The sequence below is a fragment of the Mobula birostris genome, chromosome 1, assembly GCF_030028105.1.
Source record: "Mobula birostris isolate sMobBir1 chromosome 1, sMobBir1.hap1, whole genome shotgun sequence".
NCBI classification, from domain to species: Eukaryota; Metazoa; Chordata; class Chondrichthyes; order Myliobatiformes; family Myliobatidae; genus Mobula; species Mobula birostris.
In genome coordinates this window covers 131,114,325-131,137,392 of record NC_092370.1, presented here as the reverse complement: position 1 = coordinate 131,137,392, position 23,068 = coordinate 131,114,325, and the positions used below count along the sequence as shown (strand labels likewise).

At 41.0% G+C, this 23,068-nt stretch overlaps 1 protein-coding gene across 2 annotated transcripts in view; it reads left to right on the top strand.

Annotated features, from left to right (window-relative positions):
- LOC140199885 (protein disulfide-isomerase TMX3-like) overlaps positions 1 to 23,068 on the top strand; it is a 162,643-nt gene that overhangs the window by 126,924 nt on the left and 12,651 nt on the right. For both annotated transcript variants that reach the window (XM_072262397.1, XM_072262392.1), the window contains exons 11-15: positions 425 to 482; positions 11,768 to 11,821; positions 14,465 to 14,521; positions 21,071 to 21,200; positions 22,178 to 22,246. In XM_072262397.1, the coding sequence (XP_072118498.1) occupies positions 425 to 482; positions 11,768 to 11,821; positions 14,465 to 14,521; positions 21,071 to 21,200; positions 22,178 to 22,246 (368 nt within the window). The remainder of the gene's footprint in view (positions 1 to 424; positions 483 to 11,767; positions 11,822 to 14,464; positions 14,522 to 21,070; positions 21,201 to 22,177; positions 22,247 to 23,068) is intronic.

Here is a 23,068-nt window from a genome sequence, read left to right as displayed (position 1 = left end):
GACCTAAATTGCAGTTGAGTGGGTTTTATAAATCGTTCGACCTTTCTGATGGACTCAAGTAGTAGAAAACAGGGAGAAATATTTATGGTTAAACAGTAATTATAAAAGAATCAAGAAAAATCGTGATGACTTTAGAAAATGAAATGAGAAAGAAGGCAGTCATTCGAAAGAAATTTGGGGCATTACAAAGAATCAAACAAGATCAGTAGACAGCAACAAAAAACTGGATTCAATGACGAAGCCATGTTGGCCTAAAGTAATCCACACATTGACTGAGACCACACAGGTCTAAAAAAAAGTTTTTCTCGTGCTATGGGTGTAATGCATTGAATTGAATTGAGGTGATTTGATAGTTAAATCATTTGATGCAAATAGTTTTGGTTCAAGAGAACCCTGTGATATAATGACTGCATGATTTCTTCAGGAAAGCTTGTGGTGGTTGCTGTTATCGATGGCAAGAATTCATCTGACGAACATGCTAGGTATGATTTGTTGACCTTCCACAATGGTTATAAAGCTTATAAGAATTGGGAATTAACATTCTAACTGCTACTAGAAATACTGTACTTTGTTTAACAGTAATTAGAGCACTAAAATTTGTTGCCAATCACCTGTCCAGCTCTTGGCTCCATCCCTCCCCCTCCTGTCTTCTCCTATCACTTTGGATCCCTCCCTTCCCCTCCCACTTTCAAATCTCTTACTCACTCTTCCTTCAGTTAGTCCTGACAAAGGGTCTCGGCCTGAAACGTCGACTGTACCTCCTCCTAGAGATGCTGCCTGGCCTGCTGCGTTCACCAGCAACTTTGATGTGTGTTGCTTGAATTTTCAGCATCTGCAGAATTCCTCTTATATACAACCCTGAGGTTCTTTCTGCGAACATATAACAATAACTGTAAACAGTAAACTTCAGGAACTGTAAATTGTAAACAAATGCGCAAATGCAGATATAAATAAATAGCCATAAATAATGAACATGAAATAACAATATAACAGAGTCCTTAAATGCGTCCTTAAAGGAGAGTAGCTATCCCCTTTTGTTCAAGGGTCTGATAGCTGAGGGGTAGTAACTGTTTTTGAACCTGGTGGTGCATGTCCTGAGGCTCTTGTACCTTCTACCTGATGGCAGCAGTGAGAAAAGGTAATGGCCTGGGCGGTGAGGATCTTTGATCATGGATGCTGCTTTTCTATTACAACATTTCATATAGATGAACTCAATGGTTGGAAGGGTTTTACCCAGGATGTACTGTGCAGAATCCACTACCTTTCTTAGGATTTTCTGCTCAAAGGCATTGGTGTTCCCATATCAGGCTGTAATCAGCCAGGCAGCACACTTTCCACTACATCTATAGAGGTTTGCCTAGGTTTTCAATGACAAGCTGAACCTCTGTAGACTCCTGAGGAACTAGAGGCACTGTGGTGCTTTCTTCGCAATAATATTGATACGATGGGTCCAGGACAGGACCTCTGAGATAGTGACACTCAGGATTTAAAGTTATTGACCCTCTCCACCTCTGATCTTCTGATGATTACTGGCTCATGGACCTCTGGTTTCCCTCTCCTGAAGTCCACAATCAGTTCCTTGGTCTTACTGACATTGAGTGAGAAGTTGTTATTACATCACCCAACCAAGTTTTCAATCTCCCTCTGATGTGCTGATTCATCACCACTTCGATACAGCCCACAACAGTGGTGTCATCAGCAAATTTGTATGTGTAGATAATTACCACGCGTGTGCAGACACTTGGGAAAGTGATGGCTCTTTTGGAGAACTTGGGACCACGCCCTCTATTCTTGCATCTCTCCAGCATAAGCAGAGCCTTGTTCAGATTCTGCAAAAGTCGCTCTGTGGAAAAGAGTGATGTTGGACATTGCTTTGGCATCTGGAACTGGCTCAAAAACCTGACACCTTCATCAACCTTGTTACATAATGTAACAAGGGGAAGCATTTATTAATTTAGTAATATACTTTTCACAACAAGCTTTTTATGTCATGTAATGATGGAAGGTCCAACAATATGGAGGAAGTGAAAAGTTAGAGCTTGTTTGTATACCTGACAACATCACCCATGACCAATAGAACCGTGTATATGATGAAAAGTACAGGACGAGGGATTGATCCTTATGGGACAAGGCAGGTCATGCCACGTGATAGGAGTGTATGACAGCCGTATTGAAACTCTTAGCGATTGTAACTATTTGTTAAGAGCAGAAGTAGGAGCAGCCTTCTAATTACATTAATCAAGGTTCTTTTTATGTAATGTAACAAGCAGAAGAATTTAATATTTGCTCTTAATAATCTATCTCTCACAACAGGCTTTCTTTGTCATTGAATGAGGGAAGGCCTGTACTGCAAATGATTGAAGAGTCAACTTTATTCGCCATATACTGTATATTTACATATGTTAGGAATTTGCTGTCTTGTGTTAAACCAAAATAGGTAAGAGCAGAATTAGGCCATTCGGCCCATTGAGTCTGCCCTGCCATTCTATCATGGCTAATTTCTGTTCATCTCAACTCTGTTCTAAATGGTATCCCTCTGTTCTGAGGTTATGCCCGCTGATCCTAGAATCCCACACTATAGAAAATGTCCGCTCCACATCCACCCTATCTAGGCCTTTCAATAGTTGATAGGTTTGAATGAGATTCCCCCCTCCCCCTCATTCATCTAAACTCCAATGAATACAGGCTTAGAGCTGTCAAATGCTGTGGTCTGATCAATGCTTAATAAAGCCTCAGCATTACATCCTTGCTTTTATATTCTAGTCCTTTCAAAATGAATGCTAACATTGTATTTCCCTTGCTTACCTCCGACTCAACCTTCAAGTTAACCTTTAGGGAATCCTGCATGAGGACTCCCAAATCGTTTTGCACCTCTGACTTTTGAATTTTCTTACTGTTTTGAAATTAGTCTACACTTTTATTCCTTCTACCAAAGTGAATTACCTTACACTTTCCTAAACTATATTCCATCTGCCACTTCTTTGCCCATTCTCATAATCTTTCTAATCCTTTCTGCAGATTCCCTACCTGCTGCTCCATCTACCTTCATATCATCCACAAACCTGGCCATTAAGCCATCAATTCCATCACTCAGATCATTAATGTATAATGTAAAAAGAAGCAGCCCCAACTCCAATCCTATGGAACACCAGTAGTCTCTGGCTGCCAACTAGAAAAGGCCCCCGTTGTTTCCCCAATTTCCCTTCTTGTCAACCAGCTAGTCTTCTAAATATGTTAATATCTTTCCTGTAATACCATGGACTGTTATCTTGTTAAGCAGTCTCATGTGCTGGACTTTGTCAAAGGCCTTCTGACATCTTCTCCTCAGTAATAGTGACTGCACTCACTTCTACCCCCGATACTCTCAAACTTCTGGCATACTGCTGGTGTCTTCCACAGTGAAGGCTGATGCAAAATACTTAAGCCCGCCCACCATTTCTTTGTCCCCTTTACTACATTTCCAGCATCATTTGCCAGCAGTCCAATGTCCATCCACTCTTGCCTCTCTTACTTTGTATATATCTGAAAAAAACTTTCTGTATGCTCTTTTATATGATTACCTTGCTTACCTTCATATTTCAATAGTGCGCATGCACCGGTCGTGCATGCAGCCTGGTACAGCTGTTCCGATCTATTCTTACTTTCTTCTTCTTACTTTTTTAATTTACGTTATTTTTTGTATTTTTTTTCTCATGGTAACGCGTTGAAGCTGCACCCTCTAACATGCTGGTAGAGAGAGTTTTATTTGGGTTTTCTTTAGCGCTGTTAATGGTTACATTCCGACACGCGGGACAGAAGCAAGGTCGCATTGTGTACTCCACGGACCAGCAAATGCCGGCCGGTTTAGTGAGCAGAGCGGCGGACACCCCTGCTGAAATCCGGAGGAAAACACACAGAGGATGCAGAGGGGCATCACAAAGCCGAGGAAAGAGGACCGGGTCAAGACAACAGAGACTTTTGGAGGAGAGGAATTCGGTAGGTAATACCGTTCCAGCTGACCGGAAGTGCACTGAGAGCGGTAAGCGTAAAGGAATTGGATGCTTACTGTTCTGGCTAACAACGGATGGTGCAATCCGGGCCTATTACGATCGAGGAACATGTTGCAGACTGGATATTGAACTTTTTACTGTTGGACTTCGGCCACATTCCACCGTGATACAACACTTGGCAGCACAGGAGGTCATTCCTGCCTGTGGCCGTCGAACATGTAGATCCTCCCGTGGAGGGTCAGACACCCCGAGCCAATAGACTGGTCCTGGACTTATTTTCCATCTGGCATAGTTTGCATTTTGTTGTTTATTTGTTGGGGGTTTTTTGTAATGCTATATTTACGCTCTATTCTTGGTTGGTGCGGCTGTAACAAAACCAAATTTCCCTTGGGATTAATAAAGTATATCTATCTATCTATCTCTCCTTATGGCTTTTTAGTTGCCTTTCTATTGATTTTTGAAACCTTCTCAATCCTCTTCCCACTAATTTCTGTTGTACTATATGACCTTTCTTTTGTTTTTATGTTGTCTTTTACTTCCTTTTTCGACCATGGTTACATGTACAGTATCTGTGCCTTTCAAATTGCTCCCAGAAACTCCAGTCATTGTTGTTTTGCCATCATCCCTGCTAGTGTCCTCTTCCAATCAAATTTGGTCAGATCCTCTCTCATGCTTCTGTAATTCCTTTTATTCCACTGTAATACTGATACATCTGACTTTAACATCTCTGTGTTGGTCAGGGCGCTACATGTAACCAAAGCAACAACGTTCAACAATTAAAAAGAAAAAAGAATTACAGGTTTCCCCCGCCATCCGAAGGTAGAGTGTTCCTGTGAAAGGGTTCGTAAGCCGGAATGTCGTAAAGCGAAGAAGCAATTACCATTTATTTATATGGGAAAATTTTGTGAGCATTCCCAGACCCAAAAATAACCTACCAAATCATGCCAAATAACACATAAAACCTAAAATAACAGTAACATATAGTAAAAACAGGAATGATATGATAAATACACAGCCCATATAAAGTAAAAATACTTCTCTACAACGATTGCCTGCACAGATCTCCATAGCGAAAATCTCACGCAAGCACCATCGGCAGAAAATCTCACGCAAGCGCTGTTGGCAAAAACACTCTCTCCAGTAACCTTTAAGCTATGAAGCTGCCAAATCATACCAAATAACACGTAAAAATGCACAGCTTATATAAAGTAGAAATAATGTATGTACAGTGTAGTATCACGGGAATCGGGAAGACAGCGAGCACACTGATGATGGTGTGTTAGACTGAGTCATCTCAGGGTGGGGTGGGGCAGAGGCCCCCACCCTCCGGGCAGCGACCCGATACTGGTCCGCAAAGAATGCAGCGTGCAGCAGTAGCCGGGAGGCACACAGCACATCTTTAAGAAAAAAGCCGAAATAAACACGCTAATTAATTAGGTGCTGCCCGGCACGTAAATGTCAGCCTGGATCAGAGGCGATTGCCGATTGCATCGCCTCTGATCTGGGCCGACAATTACATGCTGGGCGGCATCTAATTAATTAGTATGTTTATTTCAGCTTTTTTCTTAAAGATGTGCTGTGTGCCTCCCGGCTACTGCTGCATTCTCCGCGAATCGGTATCTGTCTGTGGCCTGAGGGTTGGGATGCTGGGACACTGAGGTGTCATCTGTTTTCATTAGGGCAGGCAGCTCATCTTCTCCTATGACTGCCCGCCTCGATGTCGAAGATCGAGGTTCGTCGTCTGCTGTGGCTGATGTGGAAGGCTTGCTTGACTGCTGAGCCTCGCGCATTTTTCTATCATACAGTTCTTTGTACACACTCAAACCATCCTGCAAATATCCCCTAAACCTACGTACCCTTTCAAAATTAAAGTCGTACTTTATCATTGCAGCGAAAACCTCACGCAGTTGCTTCACTTCCGCTACTGCATTCAGTTTTGATTGTTATCCTTTCCTCTTCCAATTGCATCAGCTCTTCATCTATCAGTTCTTGGTCATAGGATGCCAAAACTTCTTCAACATCATCTTCGTCAGCTTCCACAAGCCAAACTCACTTTATCCTCACTTTGTTCGCCACGATCGAAACGCTTAATTATGTCTAGTTTTACGCTGAGTGTAACACCCGTACGAGCTCTTTCAGGCTTTTCCGACACCTTAGAACTTATCTTGCTAACGGCTGCTCACAGGAACGTGTTTAAGCAATGCCGGTGAGAATGCCGTTCAGAATCTGGGGGAGAGCGGCTGCTCAGGGCGCGCGCTGATTTTTTCCGTAACAGTGAAAACACCTTCTGTTAGTGAAAACAGGGAACTAATGTAGGTCTTTTGTAACAGTGAGGTTTCGTAAAGCGAACGTTCAAAAAGCGGGGGACACCTGTATATAAAAAATAAACTGAGGTTGAAGTATAGATACGGAATAAAATGTGCATAAATATCGTCATGTATTTATAATGTATTATAAAAAGTGGTTTATGGTGCTTACAGTGCAGTGACTGAGGTAATAGATGGAGGTGGGGGCTGGGGTACCTAGAATGGATAGTGAGATTTGCTGCCTGAGGGAAGATGCTTTTAAGATGGTGTGAGGTTTTTGTGTAATATCCCTATACTGTAGTGCTGTCCAGAAGGGAGCATTTGAAAAAGGGTGGATAATGTCCACAATGATAAATGCTGTCTGCATCTTTGTCTGGGATAGATACAACTCCTGCAGTGATGATAGTCTGTAGCTTTTCTGCTGACCTGATAGTCTGCTGTCGTTTTGACATATTCTGAGATGCTACTGCACCAAACAATACTGTGGTGACTGATTCCACAGCCCTTGTAAATTTTACCTTAACTGGTCCTGCAAGAGCCAGATATCCTGGTTTGAGGCACTCCTTTATCTCTTGCATTTTTGTTTTCTACCACCTTTACTTCCAACAACACTATCCCCCCCACCCACCTGGCCATGATAGTACTCTTTGTTATCCTTGTGGTAGCTCTGTTATTAGTGCCAAATCCAAAAGAGGCTAAAATGAATGACCTGCAATTATCTCACAGCAGTGGCTACCAGGTGCACTTTGAATCTGGCCATTCAGCTTGCATCATTACTCCACAGCTCATAAAGAGAAACTGTTCAGATTCGTCAGAGTCCAACCTCCATCTCATTGATTTTGGTGGTTCAGTGAACCGATAATACACATTAGAATTGAACTGATCCTTGAGAATGTCTCTTCCTCATGGGGCACATAAATACTGAGTGATCTTCACTTTTATTCCGTGTTTCACTATATCAGAAATTTTAGCACCATATCATAGACAAACTTGTGTTTCAGTTCACCAGTAATGCACGTTAGAATTGAGCTGATCCTTGAGAATGTCAGCAACGGTTCTCTTCCTTATGGGATGCATGAATAATGAGTGATCTTCCTTTTTATCCCTGTTTCACTATCTCAGAATTTGTAGCACCATATTATGTACAAACTTTGTCCAAATCTATATTTGGATTAATGTATAGATGGGGTCTCACCAAGTCTCTTAACAAATTAATAGAAGTTTTATGAAGTTATATGAGAGAGCAGTTTATTGCTAACAGGGCCACCAGAAACTTGGGCCTGTTTCAACCCTTCCCATGTCGATAATTCATTAGACAATATACAGAATATATATTTTCCTTCTGGAAAGCACTATAGAGCTATTAAAACAAACATGTGATACTATCTTAAAAGTTTCTTCCCCTAGCTGTTAATCTAATCAACCATTCCTAGTTTACCCAACCACCCTCCTTTATCTATTACCCCCTCACTGCAATGCACTGTAAACACTTTAAACCACTTTTCATAATTTCACATTGTAAGTGCATGCTCGTATTTATGTAGATTTTATTCCACATCTGTATTTTGACCTCTAACTTTATTTTTTTGGTAATTCTTTATTCTTTATAATTATTGAATGTTGTTGTTTTTGTTGGATGCTGTGCCCTGACCAACCCACCACAGCAAATTCCTATTACGTGTAAATGTATACAGTGAATAAAGTTGATCCTTGATTAATGTAATTAGAAGGCTGCTCCTATTTCTGCTCTTAACAAATAGTTACAATCGCTAACAGTTTCAATACGGCTGTCATACACTCCTATCACGTGGCATGACCTGCCTTGTCCCATAAGGATCAATCCCTCGTCCTGTACTTTTCATCATATACACGGTTCTATTGGTCATGGGTGATGTTGTCAGGTATACAAACAAGCTCTAACTTTTCACTTCCTTCCACTTTCTCCATATTGTTGGACCTTCCATCAATACATGACATAAAAAGCTTGTTGTGAAAAGTATATTATTAAATTAATAAATGCTTCCCCTTGTTACATTATATAACAAAGTTGATGAAAATGTCAGCTTTTTGAGCCCAGTTCCAGATGCCGAAGCAATGTCCAGTATCATTCTTTTCCACAGAGCGACTTCTGCAGAGTCTGAACAAGGCTCTGCTTATGCTGGAGAGATGCAAGAATGGAGGGGGTGGTCCCAAGTTCTCCAAAAGAGCTGTCACTTTCCATGAGTCACACCTTTGCTGCTGTCAAAGAACAGTCTGCATACTCATGGTAATTCTCTACGCATACAGGATGCTGTCCTTTGACATTTTGCGATTCTTTCCTCATTTAAATTCCTGTTCAGTGTACTCTGTACCCTTACTACTAATTCCATCAGTCTCCCTTGCCATGGTCATGGACTGACATACACTGTTTAGAGCTTAGTAATTTCAAAGTCAAAGTAACTTTATTATCTAAGTACATATTTGTCATCATATATTAGGTTGAGATTCATTTTCTTGCAGGAATTTACAGGAAGATAAAGAAATACAATATAATTTATTAAGTACTATACATAAACTAAGACTGACAAACAACCAATGTGCAAAAGAATACAAACCATGCAAATAATAAAAAATAGTAAATAAATAATACTGTGAGCATGAGTTGTAAAATAATTGAAAGCGGCTGTGGGTTGTCTAATCAGTTCAGAGTGAGGTGGATAAAGTTACCTATGCCAGTTCAGGAGTCTGATGGTTGTGGGGCAATAACTGTTCCTGTACCTGGTGTGTGGAACCTAAGGCTCCTGTACCTGTGCCCCATGGTAGTAGTGAGACGAGAGCTTGGCCTGGATGATGGGGGTCCTTGATGACGGATACTGTTTTCTTATGGCAGCACTCCATGTAGATGTGGTCAATAATGGGGAGAGCTTTGCCTGTGGTGGGCTGAGCTGTATCTACCATTTTTTGTAGACTGGGCATTGGTGTTTTCATGCCAGGCGGTGATGGGATATCTCCACTGTGCATCTATAGAAGTTTGTCAAAGTTTTAATTGGTATACCAAATCTATGCAAGAAAGTAGAGTTGCTGCCATACCACCTTTCTGATGGCACTTAAGTGCTGGTCCCAGGAGAGATCCTTTGATATGATATGCTAAAGATTCACTCAGACATTGCCACCACAGTCTAAAATTCAACAATGTCAGCTTGTCATCTTTGTATCTATTGTTTTAGTGCTCTTCCAGTCAATTATTCACTCTCCCTAAACTTAAGCTTATCCAAATCTTCCCTGTATACTTTCCTTCTGTATGTAGTGACCAACATTAATATCTAGTCATCCGCAGACTCAGATTTAAAATGTTAGCCCATATCTTTCTATCTCAGTGGTATCCTCATATCCTAAATAACACACAGATGCTATTAATTGGTGGTGGGGGAAATGGCATGGTAGTGTAGTACACAAAAGGTTTACAGTACCAGTGATCACCAATCAGAGTTCAATTCCTCCTTGGTCTCTAAGGAGTTTGTACATTTTCCCCGTGACCGCGTGGGTCTCCTCTGGGTGCTCCATTTTCCTCCCACAGTCCAAAGGCGTCCAGTTTGGGTTAGTGAGTTGTGGGCCCATGATGACGCTGACGGGCTTCACCCAGCACAATCCTCAGACCGTGTTGGTTGTTGATGCACTTCACTGTCTCTTTCGATGTTTCAATGTACATGTGACAAATAAAGCCAATCCATAAATGAACTCCCCATATCACTTACCACTCTTCCTTATATATATATGTTGCTGATACGTACTCACCTCCATTTCCTATCTGCTTCCTTCTTACCTGTTCAGATATAGTACATATCTTCTCAGAGAAACATCACCTTGTCCTGGTGGAGAAGATTATGAGTTCCTGAGAGCAATGCTATATGGAGCTTATCTCCTGGTGGGGTCACCCATAGTTGTAAGGTGTGGACTGAGGTTCCAGACAAAGAACAATGCGACCAAGTACTCAACCTTGGAGCTGGCAGAAGATGATGACACGTCACGAAGGCAGTGAAGGTGGAGGAAGGCTGCAGCAGTGAATGGTCTCCAGTCAGCTTGCATTCTATGCCACTGGACGCTGACCTTGAACTGCCAAGGACTATGTAGTGGCATCAGCCACTCCACATTAAACAAAGTCACGCACAATCCATTAAGGGAACAACCCCTTGCAAGAACATCAAACTTGACTCGAGTATTGTACATGTAATTAAAATAGATCCAGTTATTCCTCAAAGAAGCTCCTTCTAGTTTGATAATTGATATAAAATTCTGCATATTCCAGTTAACTGTTCTAGGTAACTAATCAGTAAACTGCAAGACCTGAGCCTCAATACCTCCTTGTCCAAATGGATCCAGATTTCCTTTCTTGTATGCCTTAGTCAGTTCACATGGGCAAAGGCGTCTCCTCCACAGTCTCCCACAGCACAGGAGCATCACAGGGATGTGTGCTTAGCACCCTACTCTACTTGCTTTACACCTATGACTGTGTGGCTAACTCCAACACCGTATAAAAGTTTGCTGATGACACCACTGCTGTGGGCTGTATCAAAGGTAGTGATGAATCAGCTTACAAAAAGGAGATGGAAAATTTGGCTGAGTGGTGTAATGACAACAATCTCTCACCCGATGTCAGTAGGACCGAGGGACTGATTGTAGACTTCTGTAGAGGTAAACCAGGGGTCCATTAGCCAGTACTCATTGTGGGATCAGAGGTGGAGAGAGTCAGTAATTTTAAATTCCTGGGTGTCACGATCTCAGGGGACCTGACTTGGACCCATCATATAAATATTATTGTGAAGAAAGCACAGCAGTGCCTGTACTTTCTCAGGAGTCTGCGGAGATATGGCACGTCATCAGAAACCTTGGCAAATTTCTATAGTTGTGTGTGGAAAGTGTGCTGACTGGCAGCACTGCAATGTCTTTGAGCAGAAAACCCTACAAAAGCTAGTAGATTCTGTCCAATACATCGGGGATAAAACACCCCCAACCTTCGAGCATATCTATATATAACATTGCGGTAGAAAAGCAACATCCATCATCGAAGATCCTTACCACCCAGGTCATGCTCTTTTCTCGCTTCTGCCGGGTAGAAGGCACAAGTGCCTCAGAACTTGTACCACCGGGTTCAGGAACAGTCACTACCCCTCAACCAATGGTCTCACTTTAAGAACTCTTTATCTTGTTATTTCATGCTTGTTATTTATTGCTATTTATTTATATCTGCATTTACACAGTTTGTTGTCCATTGGTCCTGTTTACAGTCACTGTCGACTGTTGCTAAGTATCCCTGCAGAAGAATCTCAGGATTGTATGTGGTGACGTGTATACACTCTGATAATAAATTTACTTGAACTAGAACTTAATTGTTCAAGTCATTTTACCTGTGGTATGCAGTGCAGAGCAAACTGCAGTACACCAGCCTTTACTGTGAAATTGGCTACTCATTTTCATTATTTTCTTGTTTTCCAGACTAAAGGACATTACCCATGGTGTTGCTACTGGTTACAGGGAACAGTTTCACAGGTTGGTTGATAAATGCTTTGCATATGTAGAAAACTGAAAAGGACACCGAGCTTGAGAGTGGGAATACTGAATCAAATGCCGGCTGAAATTTAATATAGCAAATATAAACCGATGCATTTTGGGAAGTAGAATGAGTGATGACATAAGCAATGTAAGACAATATGTCATCGGAGCAGAATTAAACCATTTGGCCCATCGAGTATGCTCTGCTATTCCATCATGACTGATTCATTATCCCTTTCAATTCCATTCTCCTGCCTTCTCCCCTTAACTATTTACACCCTTACTAAACAAGATCCTACCAACCTCCACTTTAAATAGATCTAATGACTTGACCTCCACAGCCATCTGTGACAACAGATTCACAACCCTCTGGAGGAAGAAATTCCTCGTCATCTCTGTTCTGAAGTGAAGTCTTGTATATTGAGGCTATGCCCCCTGATTTTAGATTCCCCCACCATAGGAAGCACCTTCTCTTTATTCACTCTATCTTGGCCTTTCAATATTCAATAGGGTTCGGTGAGATCACCTAAACTCCAATAAGTACAGGTCCAGAGCCATCAAACCCTCCTCTTACATTAACCTTTTCATTCCCGGGATCATTCTCCTGAACCTCCTCTGGATCCTCTCCAATGCCGGTATATACTTTCTTAAGTAAGTTTGACCAATGCCTTATAAAGCCTCAGCATTACATCCTGGCTTTTATATTCTAGTGCTCTTGAAGCAAATGCTAAAGTTGCATTTGCTGTCCTTATTACTGACTTAACCTTGCAAGTTAACCTGAAAGGACTTCAATTATATGCTTAGAGGGGAGAAAATAGGGTTATTCTTTAGAATGCAAAGTACTAAATGGAGAATTCAGATTTATAAAGAATTTTGATGTAAGTTCATGAGGAGAAAATTATTGTATTCCAAATAACTTTGTAACCAGTGAACACAAGTTTAAAATAAATAGCACAAACAACTGAAAGCTTTTTATATGGTGACAGGTATTCTGGAATGAATGACATGAAAAATCTATTACTGACTTTCAAAAGAGAATAGTATATATTCTTGGAAATGGAAGTTAAGTGAGTTTTGGAGAGTATTTGAGGGGGTAGTTCTTTCAAATAATTGGCATGAAAGGCTGAATATATTGAATAATTCTGATTCAATGAACACTGGAACCTAATGAAATTTTAATTTCATTTATGGTGGTAGTATACATGTACTTGTTTCTATTTAAAAATCCTGGCACTGAACTCCATTTCCTCTGGAGATTAGATATAATTAATATTCATTCATTCGGACTACAGAGATATTCAGTTGTGCTGCCATCAATCTCTGTGAATCTGGTTTTAAAAAAATTGAGCAAGTAAGCAATAATACTCACTGAGATGGGCTTGCCTTATGGTTTCTCCATTTAATACAATCTTTGTGGCCTGTTGGCCAAGGTCGACCATGGATGTTGCATCCAAGCTGAAGTTTGTACTCAAGCCAGTATGCAAGTCAGGCAGTACGATATGGAGAGCGAGCTGTTGCCCATGGAGCAGGCTCCCCCTCTCCATGCAGCTGATGAATCCATAGGAACGCAGACACCAATAGAGTTTGGCACCAGCAGCGTCGCAGGGGTTGCCTGTCAGCTTTCAACTCAACATAGGACTGCCTTGAGGACTCCAGCTCCAGATTTCCCATCTGGGTTTACTCTGAAAGCTTTTCCCATGAGAGGATATAGCTGCAAGGCTGCAGAGATTTGAGATCAAAGTTTTCCTTCTTCTAGATGCACTGCCAACCACGGCTGACGAGCTCCATCTGTCTGGTGACTGGTCTTAAGGTGCCAGTAACCTGTCTTTACCCCTTCCCTCTCTGTAGAAATGGTTTTGTTGGGCTTTGCTAAGCCACACATAAAGGCCAGGAGCTGGACCTGGTTGGCAGAGGCTATCTGAAGATGTACACCATTGAGAGCATTTAATATGTAGTGGGAGCTTGTCCCGACTACAGTGCTGGCTATGACAACCTTGAGGAACCATGTAGATTAGTTAGACAAAGTGCAATAAGATTATAATACAGTCTGCCTTCCCTACAACCATTCACATGTTTTGGTTTATGTGTTAAACCCAGAACTTGGATAGATACAAAAGATTTTCCTTGGAAATAATTATGAAGAGATGCAGAGTGACTGCCTTGGAGTTCTGGTCAAAAATTGGCCGTGATTAATGATACGAAAAATTATCACATTGTTTGTTGCACATTGTGGAATAAAATTTCTGCTTGCTTTCCTACATTATATCAATGACAGCATGTCAAAGTACTTTTCTGGCATCCGGAGGAAACCCACACATTCACTGGGAAAATGTATAAACTCCTTACACACAACAGCAGGAATTGAACACCAATCTTCTAATCGATGTTGCTGTAAAGTATTACGCTAACCACTATGCTACCGTACCAATTAAATGAATAGTGTATGAGCAGGCAAGGCCTTAATTACTTTAACTAGAAGACAGTTTTCCCTTTGACAGTACAACTCCCTATCAGTTTGTTTCCATTGGAGAAAACTCATCTACATCACCCTCACTGCTAAAATAAGAAACATTTCTTGAAATATAATGAGGTATCTCTAAATCTATTTCCATTAAACATTTAACTGACATGTATTAACAGGGATTTCCAGTTTGGGTATGTGGATGGAGCTGATTACATCAACAGTGTCATTATGGAGTAAGTGTTATGTTCTTTAAACATCTCAAAGTGATATTTGTGAAATTTTAAAAAGTGATGACATTTTTCACATAGTTACACGTTTTAAATTTCAGTTTGTGTTTTCAACAGAAGTTTCTGTATCTGAAATTTATTGTTGATTGTTGTCTGAGACTTTGTAGTTGTAACTTGAGTGAACCAAGAGAGTGAATCATTTAAAAAAATGTACTCATTTTGATCAGTACATGAAGTAATGTACCAGTACCTCCAAGTCTTATTGTCAAACTCTCGAAAAGAAAAGGAATTATAATTTTGTTTAATGTGAATAAAATTACAACTAGTTCACCTTTCAATCCTTGGATTTGTTGCAGCTGGGATCAATTGTTTTTCAATCCATATGTGGAGGAAGAGAAGATTTTACAGAGAGAGGGAGAGAGAAAGAAAGTGGCTCTTTGACTATATAGAAGAAATGCAGAAATACCAAAGTAGTAGAGACTGAGAAAAATAGAATACTAAAACTAGAGATTATGACAACAATGAGTGACAGCAAGAGAGGAAAAAAGATACCAAATGTTTCTCTTTAGATGAGTTTAAAATACCACAGCTTTTTGGGGGATGAGTGGGAGGGGGTGTGGTTTATATGCAGGGACTGGTAATGCATTGTGAATAGGGTACCGAGGGAAAAAAATAATTTTTTTTCAGTTTCCAATAATTTATATTTTGGAAGGGTTTATATTTGTGGAAAATGTTATAATCCTACTATAAAGAGGAATAGCTTTTAACGTGCATATGTTGTGATGACCTGAGGAATAGAGACTATTGTTGAATCTTAAGAGAGTCTACATGAAGTTCATGTTGCAAATTTACACTGAGAATACTGTCTGCCTCTCCCCTCTTGAAGGGTATTTAACCGCTTCATTAACAAAGTCAAATTAAATTTTAGTGTCAGAAGGTTGTTTTGCAATTGTATAATCGGGCCCTGCCCTCACATGCATATACTGTATGGTTTTAGTGGTATCGCTGGGCAGCAATCGGGGAACAACAATAATGGGTTTTTTTTCTAAATCCACCTTAGGAACTGATTCCACAACCTATAGATTCACTTCAAAGGACTCTACAACGCATGTTCTCAGTATTATTTTTTTATTTGTGCCGTTTATTTAGCTGATTGGTTACTTGTCAGTCTTTGTGTGTAGTTTTTATTGAACCCGTTGTATTTCACTGCTCTACTGTGATTTGCTGCAAGATAGTGATTCTCAAGATAGTATATGGTGACATAAACATATTTTAATAATAAATTTACGTTGAACTCCATACTCCATACCCCAAAAATGCCGGCATTAAGAATAACACCTTTCATACTGGTCAGGTTAATAACATGCCAACTTGGACCTTCCAATCTTAGCTGATTTGGTGCATTACTGAAATGTTTCTAATTACCTTTATTTAGATTAGATTAGTTTGCTTTGTTTTGTTCATAACATCAATTTCCACAACAGTTCTGTAAACTTTTTACAAAGATTGCCCTCAGTAGTGTGTGCAGGAACCTAAATTGGACCATTTTGGAATGATTAGATTAGATTAGCTTGGTCACATGTGATTTAAAACATAGAATGAAATGCTTCATTTTGTATCTGTTCGCCCTCTTCTTTCCCATGCTGATTTAAAATCTGGCTTTAGCAAGAACTAGTCTATTTTTAATATGGAATGCTATTTAAATATGTAAATCTTATTATCAAAGTACATATATGTCCCCACATGCAACCCTGAAATTCATTTTCTTGTAGGAATGCACAGCATATCTATAAAATAGTAACTGTAACAGGATCAATGAAAGTTTTAACCAGAGTGCAGAAGACAACAAACTATGCACATGCAAGTATAAATAAATAGCAATAAATAATGAGATAAGGAGTCCTTGAAAGTGAGATCATTGGTTATGGAAACATTTCAATGATGGGGCAAGAAAATTTAAGTGTAGTTATCCCCTCTTATTGAAGAGCCTGATGGCTGAGGGCGAGTAAGAAAGACAGACCATAAGACATAGGAGCAGAATTAGGCCATCTGATCATGGCTGATCGTTTTTTTTAATCTCCTCCACAATTCCAGTTCCCAGCCTTCTCCCTGTAACCTTTAATGCCACGTCCATCAAGAGCCTATCAATCTCTGCCTTAAATACACCCAAGAATCTGGCCGCCACAGCTGCAACTGGCAACAAATTCCACAAATACACCATCCTTTGGCTAAAGAAATTTCTCAGCATTTGTTTTGAAAGGGCACTCCTCTATCCTGAGGCTGTGCCCTCTTGTCCTCGACTCTCCCACTATGGGAAACATACTTTCCACATCTGCTCTGTCTAGGCCTTTCAACATTCAAAAGGTTTCAATGAGATCCCCCCCTCATCCATCCTTCTGAATTCCAGCGACTACAGACCCAGAGCCATCAAACGTTCCTCGTATGATAACCCATTCATTCCTGGAATCATCCTTGTGAACCTCCTCTGGACCCTTTCCAATGCCAGCACATCTTTTCTAAGATGAAGGGGTGCAAAACTGTTCACAATACTCAAGGTGAGGCCTCACCAGTGCTTTATAAAGCCTCAGCATCACATGCTTGCTCTTGTATTCTGGACCTCTTGAAATGAATGCTAACATGGCATTTGCCTTCCTCACCACCGACTCAACCTGCAAGTTAACCTTCAGGGTGTTCTGCACAAGGACTCCCAAGTCCCTCTGCATCTCAGATTCTTGGATTTTCTCACATTTAGAAAATAGTCTGCACATTTATTTCTGCTACCAAAGTGTATGACCATGCATTTTCCAAATTGTATTTCATTTTCCACTTTTTTGCTGATTCTCCTAATCTGTCTAAGTGCTTTTGCATTCTAACTGTTTCCTCAACACTACCTGCCCCTCCACCAATCTTCGTATCATTTGCAAAGATAGCAACAAAGTCATCTATTCCATCATCTAAATCATTTATATGCAACATAAAAAGAAGTGGTCCCAACACCGAACCCTGTAGAACACCAGTGCTCACTGGCAGCCAACCAGAAAAGGATCCTTTTATTCCCACTCATTGCCTCCTACCAATCAGCCAATGCTCTAACCATGTTAGTAACTTTCCTGTAATACCATGGGCTCTTGGTAAGCAGCCTCACATGTAGCACCTTGTCAAAGGCCTTCTGAAAGTCCAAATATACAACATCCACTTCATCTCCTTTATCTACCCTACTTGTAATCTTCTCAAAGAATTTCAACAGGTTCGTCAGGCAGGATTTTCCCTGAAGGAAACCATGCTGACTTTGTACTATCTTGTCCTGTGTCCCCAAGTACTCCATCACCTCATCCTTAACAATTGATTCTAACATCTTCCCAACCACTGAGGTCAGGCTAACTGGTCTATAATTTCCTTTCTGCTGCCTTCCTCCTTTCTTAAAGAATGGAGTGACATTTGCAATTTTCCAGTTCTCTGGCACCATGCCAGAGTCCAATGATTTTTGAAAGACCACAATCTCTAAACCTACCTTTCAGAACCCTAGGGTGCATTTCCTCTGGTCCAGGTGACTTGTGTACCTTTAGGTCCTTCAGCTTTTTGAGCACCTTCTCTCTTGTAACAGTAACTGCATCCAGTTATCTTCCTTCACACACTACAACATCAGGCATACTGCTAGTGTCTTCCACAGTGAAGATTGACACAAAATAATCATTTAGTTCATCAGCCATCCCCTTGTCCCCTGTTATTATTTCTCCTGCCTCATTTTATAGTGGTCCTATATCCACTCTCATTTCTCTTTGATTTTTAAGATATTTGAAAAAACTTTTAATATCCACTTTGATATTATTTGCTAGCTTGCTTTCATATTTCATCTTTTCCCTTCGAATGATTTTTTAGTTGCTGTCTGTAGATTTTTAATAACTTGCCAATCCTCTATCTTCCCACTAATTTTTGCTTTGTTGTATGCCCTTTTTTTGCTTTTATAATATCTTTGACTTCCCTTTGTCAGCCATGGTTGTACTATTTTACCGTTTGAGTATTTCTTCATTTTTGGAATACACATGTCCTGCACCTTCCCCATTTTTCCCAGAAATGCACACCATTGCTGCTCTGCTGACATCCCTGCCAGCAGCTCCTTCCAATTTACTTTGGCCATCTCCTCTCTCATACCAATGTAATTCCCCTTACTCCACTGAAATACTGTTACATCAGACTTTACTTTCTTCCTGTCAAACTTCAAGTTGAACACAATTATATTGTGATCACTGGTTCCTAAGGGTTCTTTTACCTTAAGCTCCCTAATTGCCTTCAGTTCATTACATAACACCCAATCCAGTATAGCTGATCCCCTAGTAGGCTCAACGACAAACTGCTCTGAAAAGCCATCTCTTAGACATTCAACAAACTCACGCTCTTGAGATCCATTATCAACCTGATTTTCCCAATCGACCTGCATGTTAAAATCTCCCATGACTACCATAACATTGCCCTTTTGACTCACCTTTTCTATTTCCTGGTGTAATCTATGGTCCACATCCCAGCTGCTGCTGGGAGGCCTGTATATAACTGCCATCAGGGTCTTTTTCCCCTTGCAGTTTCTTAACTCAACCCATAAGGATTCAACATCTTCCAATCCTATGTCACATCTTTCTACTGATTTGATGCCATTCATTACCAGTAGAGCCAAACCACCCCATCTGCCTACCTTCCTATCCCTCCAATATAACGTGTAACCTTGGACATTCAGCTCCCAGCTACAACCATCCTTCAGCCATGATTCATTGATGGCCACAGCATCATACCTGGCAATCCATAATATTGTAACAAGATCATCCGCCTTATTTCTTATACTGCGCGCATTTAGATATAACACCTTGAGTACCGTATTTGCTGTCCTTTCTGATTCTGCATCCCTAATGATTTGATACTCTGCCTGTTGGCTGCAACTAAGTCCCATCACCTCCCTGCCCTTCCTGACAGTCTGACTGCACGCTATCTTTATTTTTTTTACCATCCATCCTATCCTGAGTCCCTTCGCTCCAGATCCCAACCCTTGCCAAGTTAGTTTAAACCCTCCCCAACAGCTCTAACAAACCTGCCCTCGAGAATATTGGTCCCCTCTCAGGTTCAGGTGCAACCCGTCACTTTTGAACAAGTCATACCTCCCCCAGAAGAGATCCCAATTATCCAAGAACCTGAAGCCCTGCCCCCTGCACCAGCTTCTCAGACACGCATTTATCTACCAAATCATCCTGTCTCTACCCTCACTGGCGTGTGGCACAGGCAGCAATCCAGAAATTACTACCCGCAAGGTCCTGTTTCTCAGCTTTCTACCTAGCTCTCTAAATTCTCTTTTCAGGACCTTATTGGTTTTCCTTCCTATGTCACTGGTACCAACATGTACCAAGACATCTGGCTGCTCCCCCTCCTCCAAAATGTAGTGGACGTGATCCGAGACGTCCCTGATCCTGGCACCTGGGAGGCAACATACCATCCGGGTGTTGTGTTCACATTCACAGAATCTCCTGTCTGATCCCCTTACTATCGAGTCCCCTATCACTACCGCTCCTTTCTTCTCTCTCTTTCCCTGCTGCACCACAGACTCATGGTCAGTGCCTGTAACCCGGTCGCCGTGGCATTCTCCTGGGAGGTCTTTCCCCACAAAAGTATCCAGTATACTTGTTTTGAGGGGAATGGCCACAAAGGTGCTCTGCTCTAACTGCCTGTTTCTATTTCTCCTGTTAGTCACCCAGCTACTCGCCTCCTGCAACTTCGAGGTGACTACGTCCCTGTAACTTTGATCCTCGTTCTCCCGTACAGGCCAAAGGTCGTCCATGCTGCTCCAGATCCCTAACACGGTCTTCAAGGAGCTGCAGCTGGATGCACTTCACACAGATGTAGTTTCCCTGGGAGACTCTGAGACTCTTGGTTTTCCAACATCCAGCACGAAGAGCACACCACAGCCATTTAAATGGTACCATAAGAGAGGGGGGAAAAAAAACAAGAAGGAAATCTCAACAGACGCTTTACACAGAGCTGAAGCCTCCTTTGAGCCAAAACCTGTCGATTTTACTCCTGACAGTGGCCGCTCCACTTATCCCTTCTGTACTTTTATTTAGTTTGTAGAGCTCTGTTGACGCCACTGATACGCCACATCCAATGGACAAACACCATCAAAGCTCCCTTTTTACATAACAGCTGCCGGCCGACCTGTACAGTAACTGTTCTTGAAGCTGGTGGTGCAAGTCCTGAGACTCTCGTCTCTTCCACCTGATGGCAGCAGTGAGAAAAGAGTATGCCCTGTGTGGTGGGGATCTCTGATGATGGATGCTGCTTTCCTACGACAGCGTTTCATGTAGATGTGCTCAATGCTTGGGAGGGCTCTGATCACTATATAAGTAATTACAGTTGTTACCACTAAGTGGAACTATATATTATTCATATATGTTTATTGCTGGTTATACTGACTATCCTTTAAGAATACCCTGAATAGAAATGCAAAGCAGATTTTTGAGATTATTGTTTTGTATTATCCCTTACTATTTGCTTGAAATTCCTTTGTTTTTCTTTCAGTGAGGTGGTCGTTCCCTCTATGGTTGTTCTGAACACCTCAAACCAACAGTACTTTTTACCAGAAACACCAGTTGGGAGCACTGAGGACCTCATCAAGTTTATTAATAAGATCATGGAAGGATCAGCAGAAGTAGGTTTATCAGTAGTTGGCATTTTTAACAAAAGTCTAATTTTATTTTTGTTTTGATGTTTTCCCTCTCCCACCTCCTGATTCCACTGAACCACAGATTTATTAACCATTGCAGATTATTGAAGAGAATTTATTATTTGGTTCATTAGAGAAGTGTAAGTCTGCTAACAGTAGCATCTAAATGCTGAGAATGATAAGAAAAACTACCTTATGAAAGTTCAAATTTAGCCATTTCCTTTGAGGAGGACATCAGCAAACTGTCCCAGTTTCAGAAGTAAATCTTAAATTCAAGAGATTCCGCAGATGCTGGAGGAAGTCAGCAGGTCAGGCAGCCTTTAGGGAGAGTAATAAACAGTTGATGTTTCGGGCCAAGTCCCTTCATCAGAACTGGAGAAGAAGGGGAAGAAGTCAGAATAAGAAAGTAGGAGGTGGGGAAGGTGTACGAGCTAGCAAGTGATCGGTGAGACCAGGTGAGGGGGAGGACAGGTGGATGGGGGAGGGGTAATGAAGTGAGAAGCGGTGAGGTGATAGGTGGATAAAAGTAAAAGGCTGAAGAAGAAGGAATCGGTTAGGAGATTAGAATGGACCATGGGAGAAGGGGGAAGAGGGGCACCAGAGAGAGGCGATGGGCAGGTGAGGAGAGGAGAGCCAGAATGGGAAATGGAAAAAGAGAGAACTAAACCTAATTGGTTGTAATAATACAGCTAAATAATAAGTGCACAGGAGCTGCTCCTCATCTGTGAATTCAGCCATTTAGAGAAGCAAGGATGGTACAGTTGCCCCACAGAACACTTATCACTTCATTCCTGCAAGCTCTAAATGCCATTACTCTGATTCGATTATTGAGTACATTTGGAAATTTGTTGTTAAAATTCTTGATAGTTTCCAGCTCTTAAGTGTAGTTTTGAGTTAGTTTCTTTTGCATTTTTGCTTCCTGTTCAACAGTAAATTCATTTATTCCTTCATTTGATATTCAGGCACAGGGAGGAGACAGTTTGTATCATCGTATTAGAAGACTGTTATATGATGGGAAGTCCACAATATTAGTAAGTATTTGCACATTTTGTTTCATTTGCAATTAAATTTGTAAATCTAGAATTATCATTATTAGCTAGAAGTAAAACTAAAAGACTCATTGAGCATTGCATATATTTACAGTTCATTGGGTTAAGATCTTACAAAGCAATTGTTTGGGTGCCATTGCAATTCAAGACAGACCATTTGAAAAATTTCTACTTTACTGTCAAGCTTCCAAACTGCATCCAACTTTTTCCTTGCTTTGTAGGTTCCTATAGTTTCACTTTTATCCCCCTCTGATTATCATGCCCTTAAAACTTTTTCTGCACTTAGCTTTTCCAAACTATCCAGGTGTCACTGGTTATATCTTGTTCTCCCATGTAAAACCAACATACTCTCCCATCTTCAGCTTCCTTTTCCCTTCAAGCTGCTTAATTTTGTTGTATGTCAGAGAGCGTCATAGAACACTACAGCAGAGAAACAAGCATTTTGACCCATCCTAGTCTGTGCCAATCTGTTATTCTGCCTAGTCCCATCGATCTGCCTGTACCCGGACTATAGCCCTCCATACCCAACACATCCATGCACCGACCAAAATTTCTCTTAAACATTGAAATTGAAACCACACCATCACTCCTGCTGGCAGCTCATTCCACAAACTCACCTTCTGAGTGAAGAAGTTCCCTTCATGTTCACCTTTCATCCTAAAGCCATGACCTCTACTTCTAGTCTCATCCAACCTCAGGGGAAAATGCCTTTCTGTATTTACCCTATCTATACCCCTTCATAATTTTGTATACCTTTATCAAATGTTCCCTCATTCTCCTATGCTCCAGGGAATAAAGTCCTAA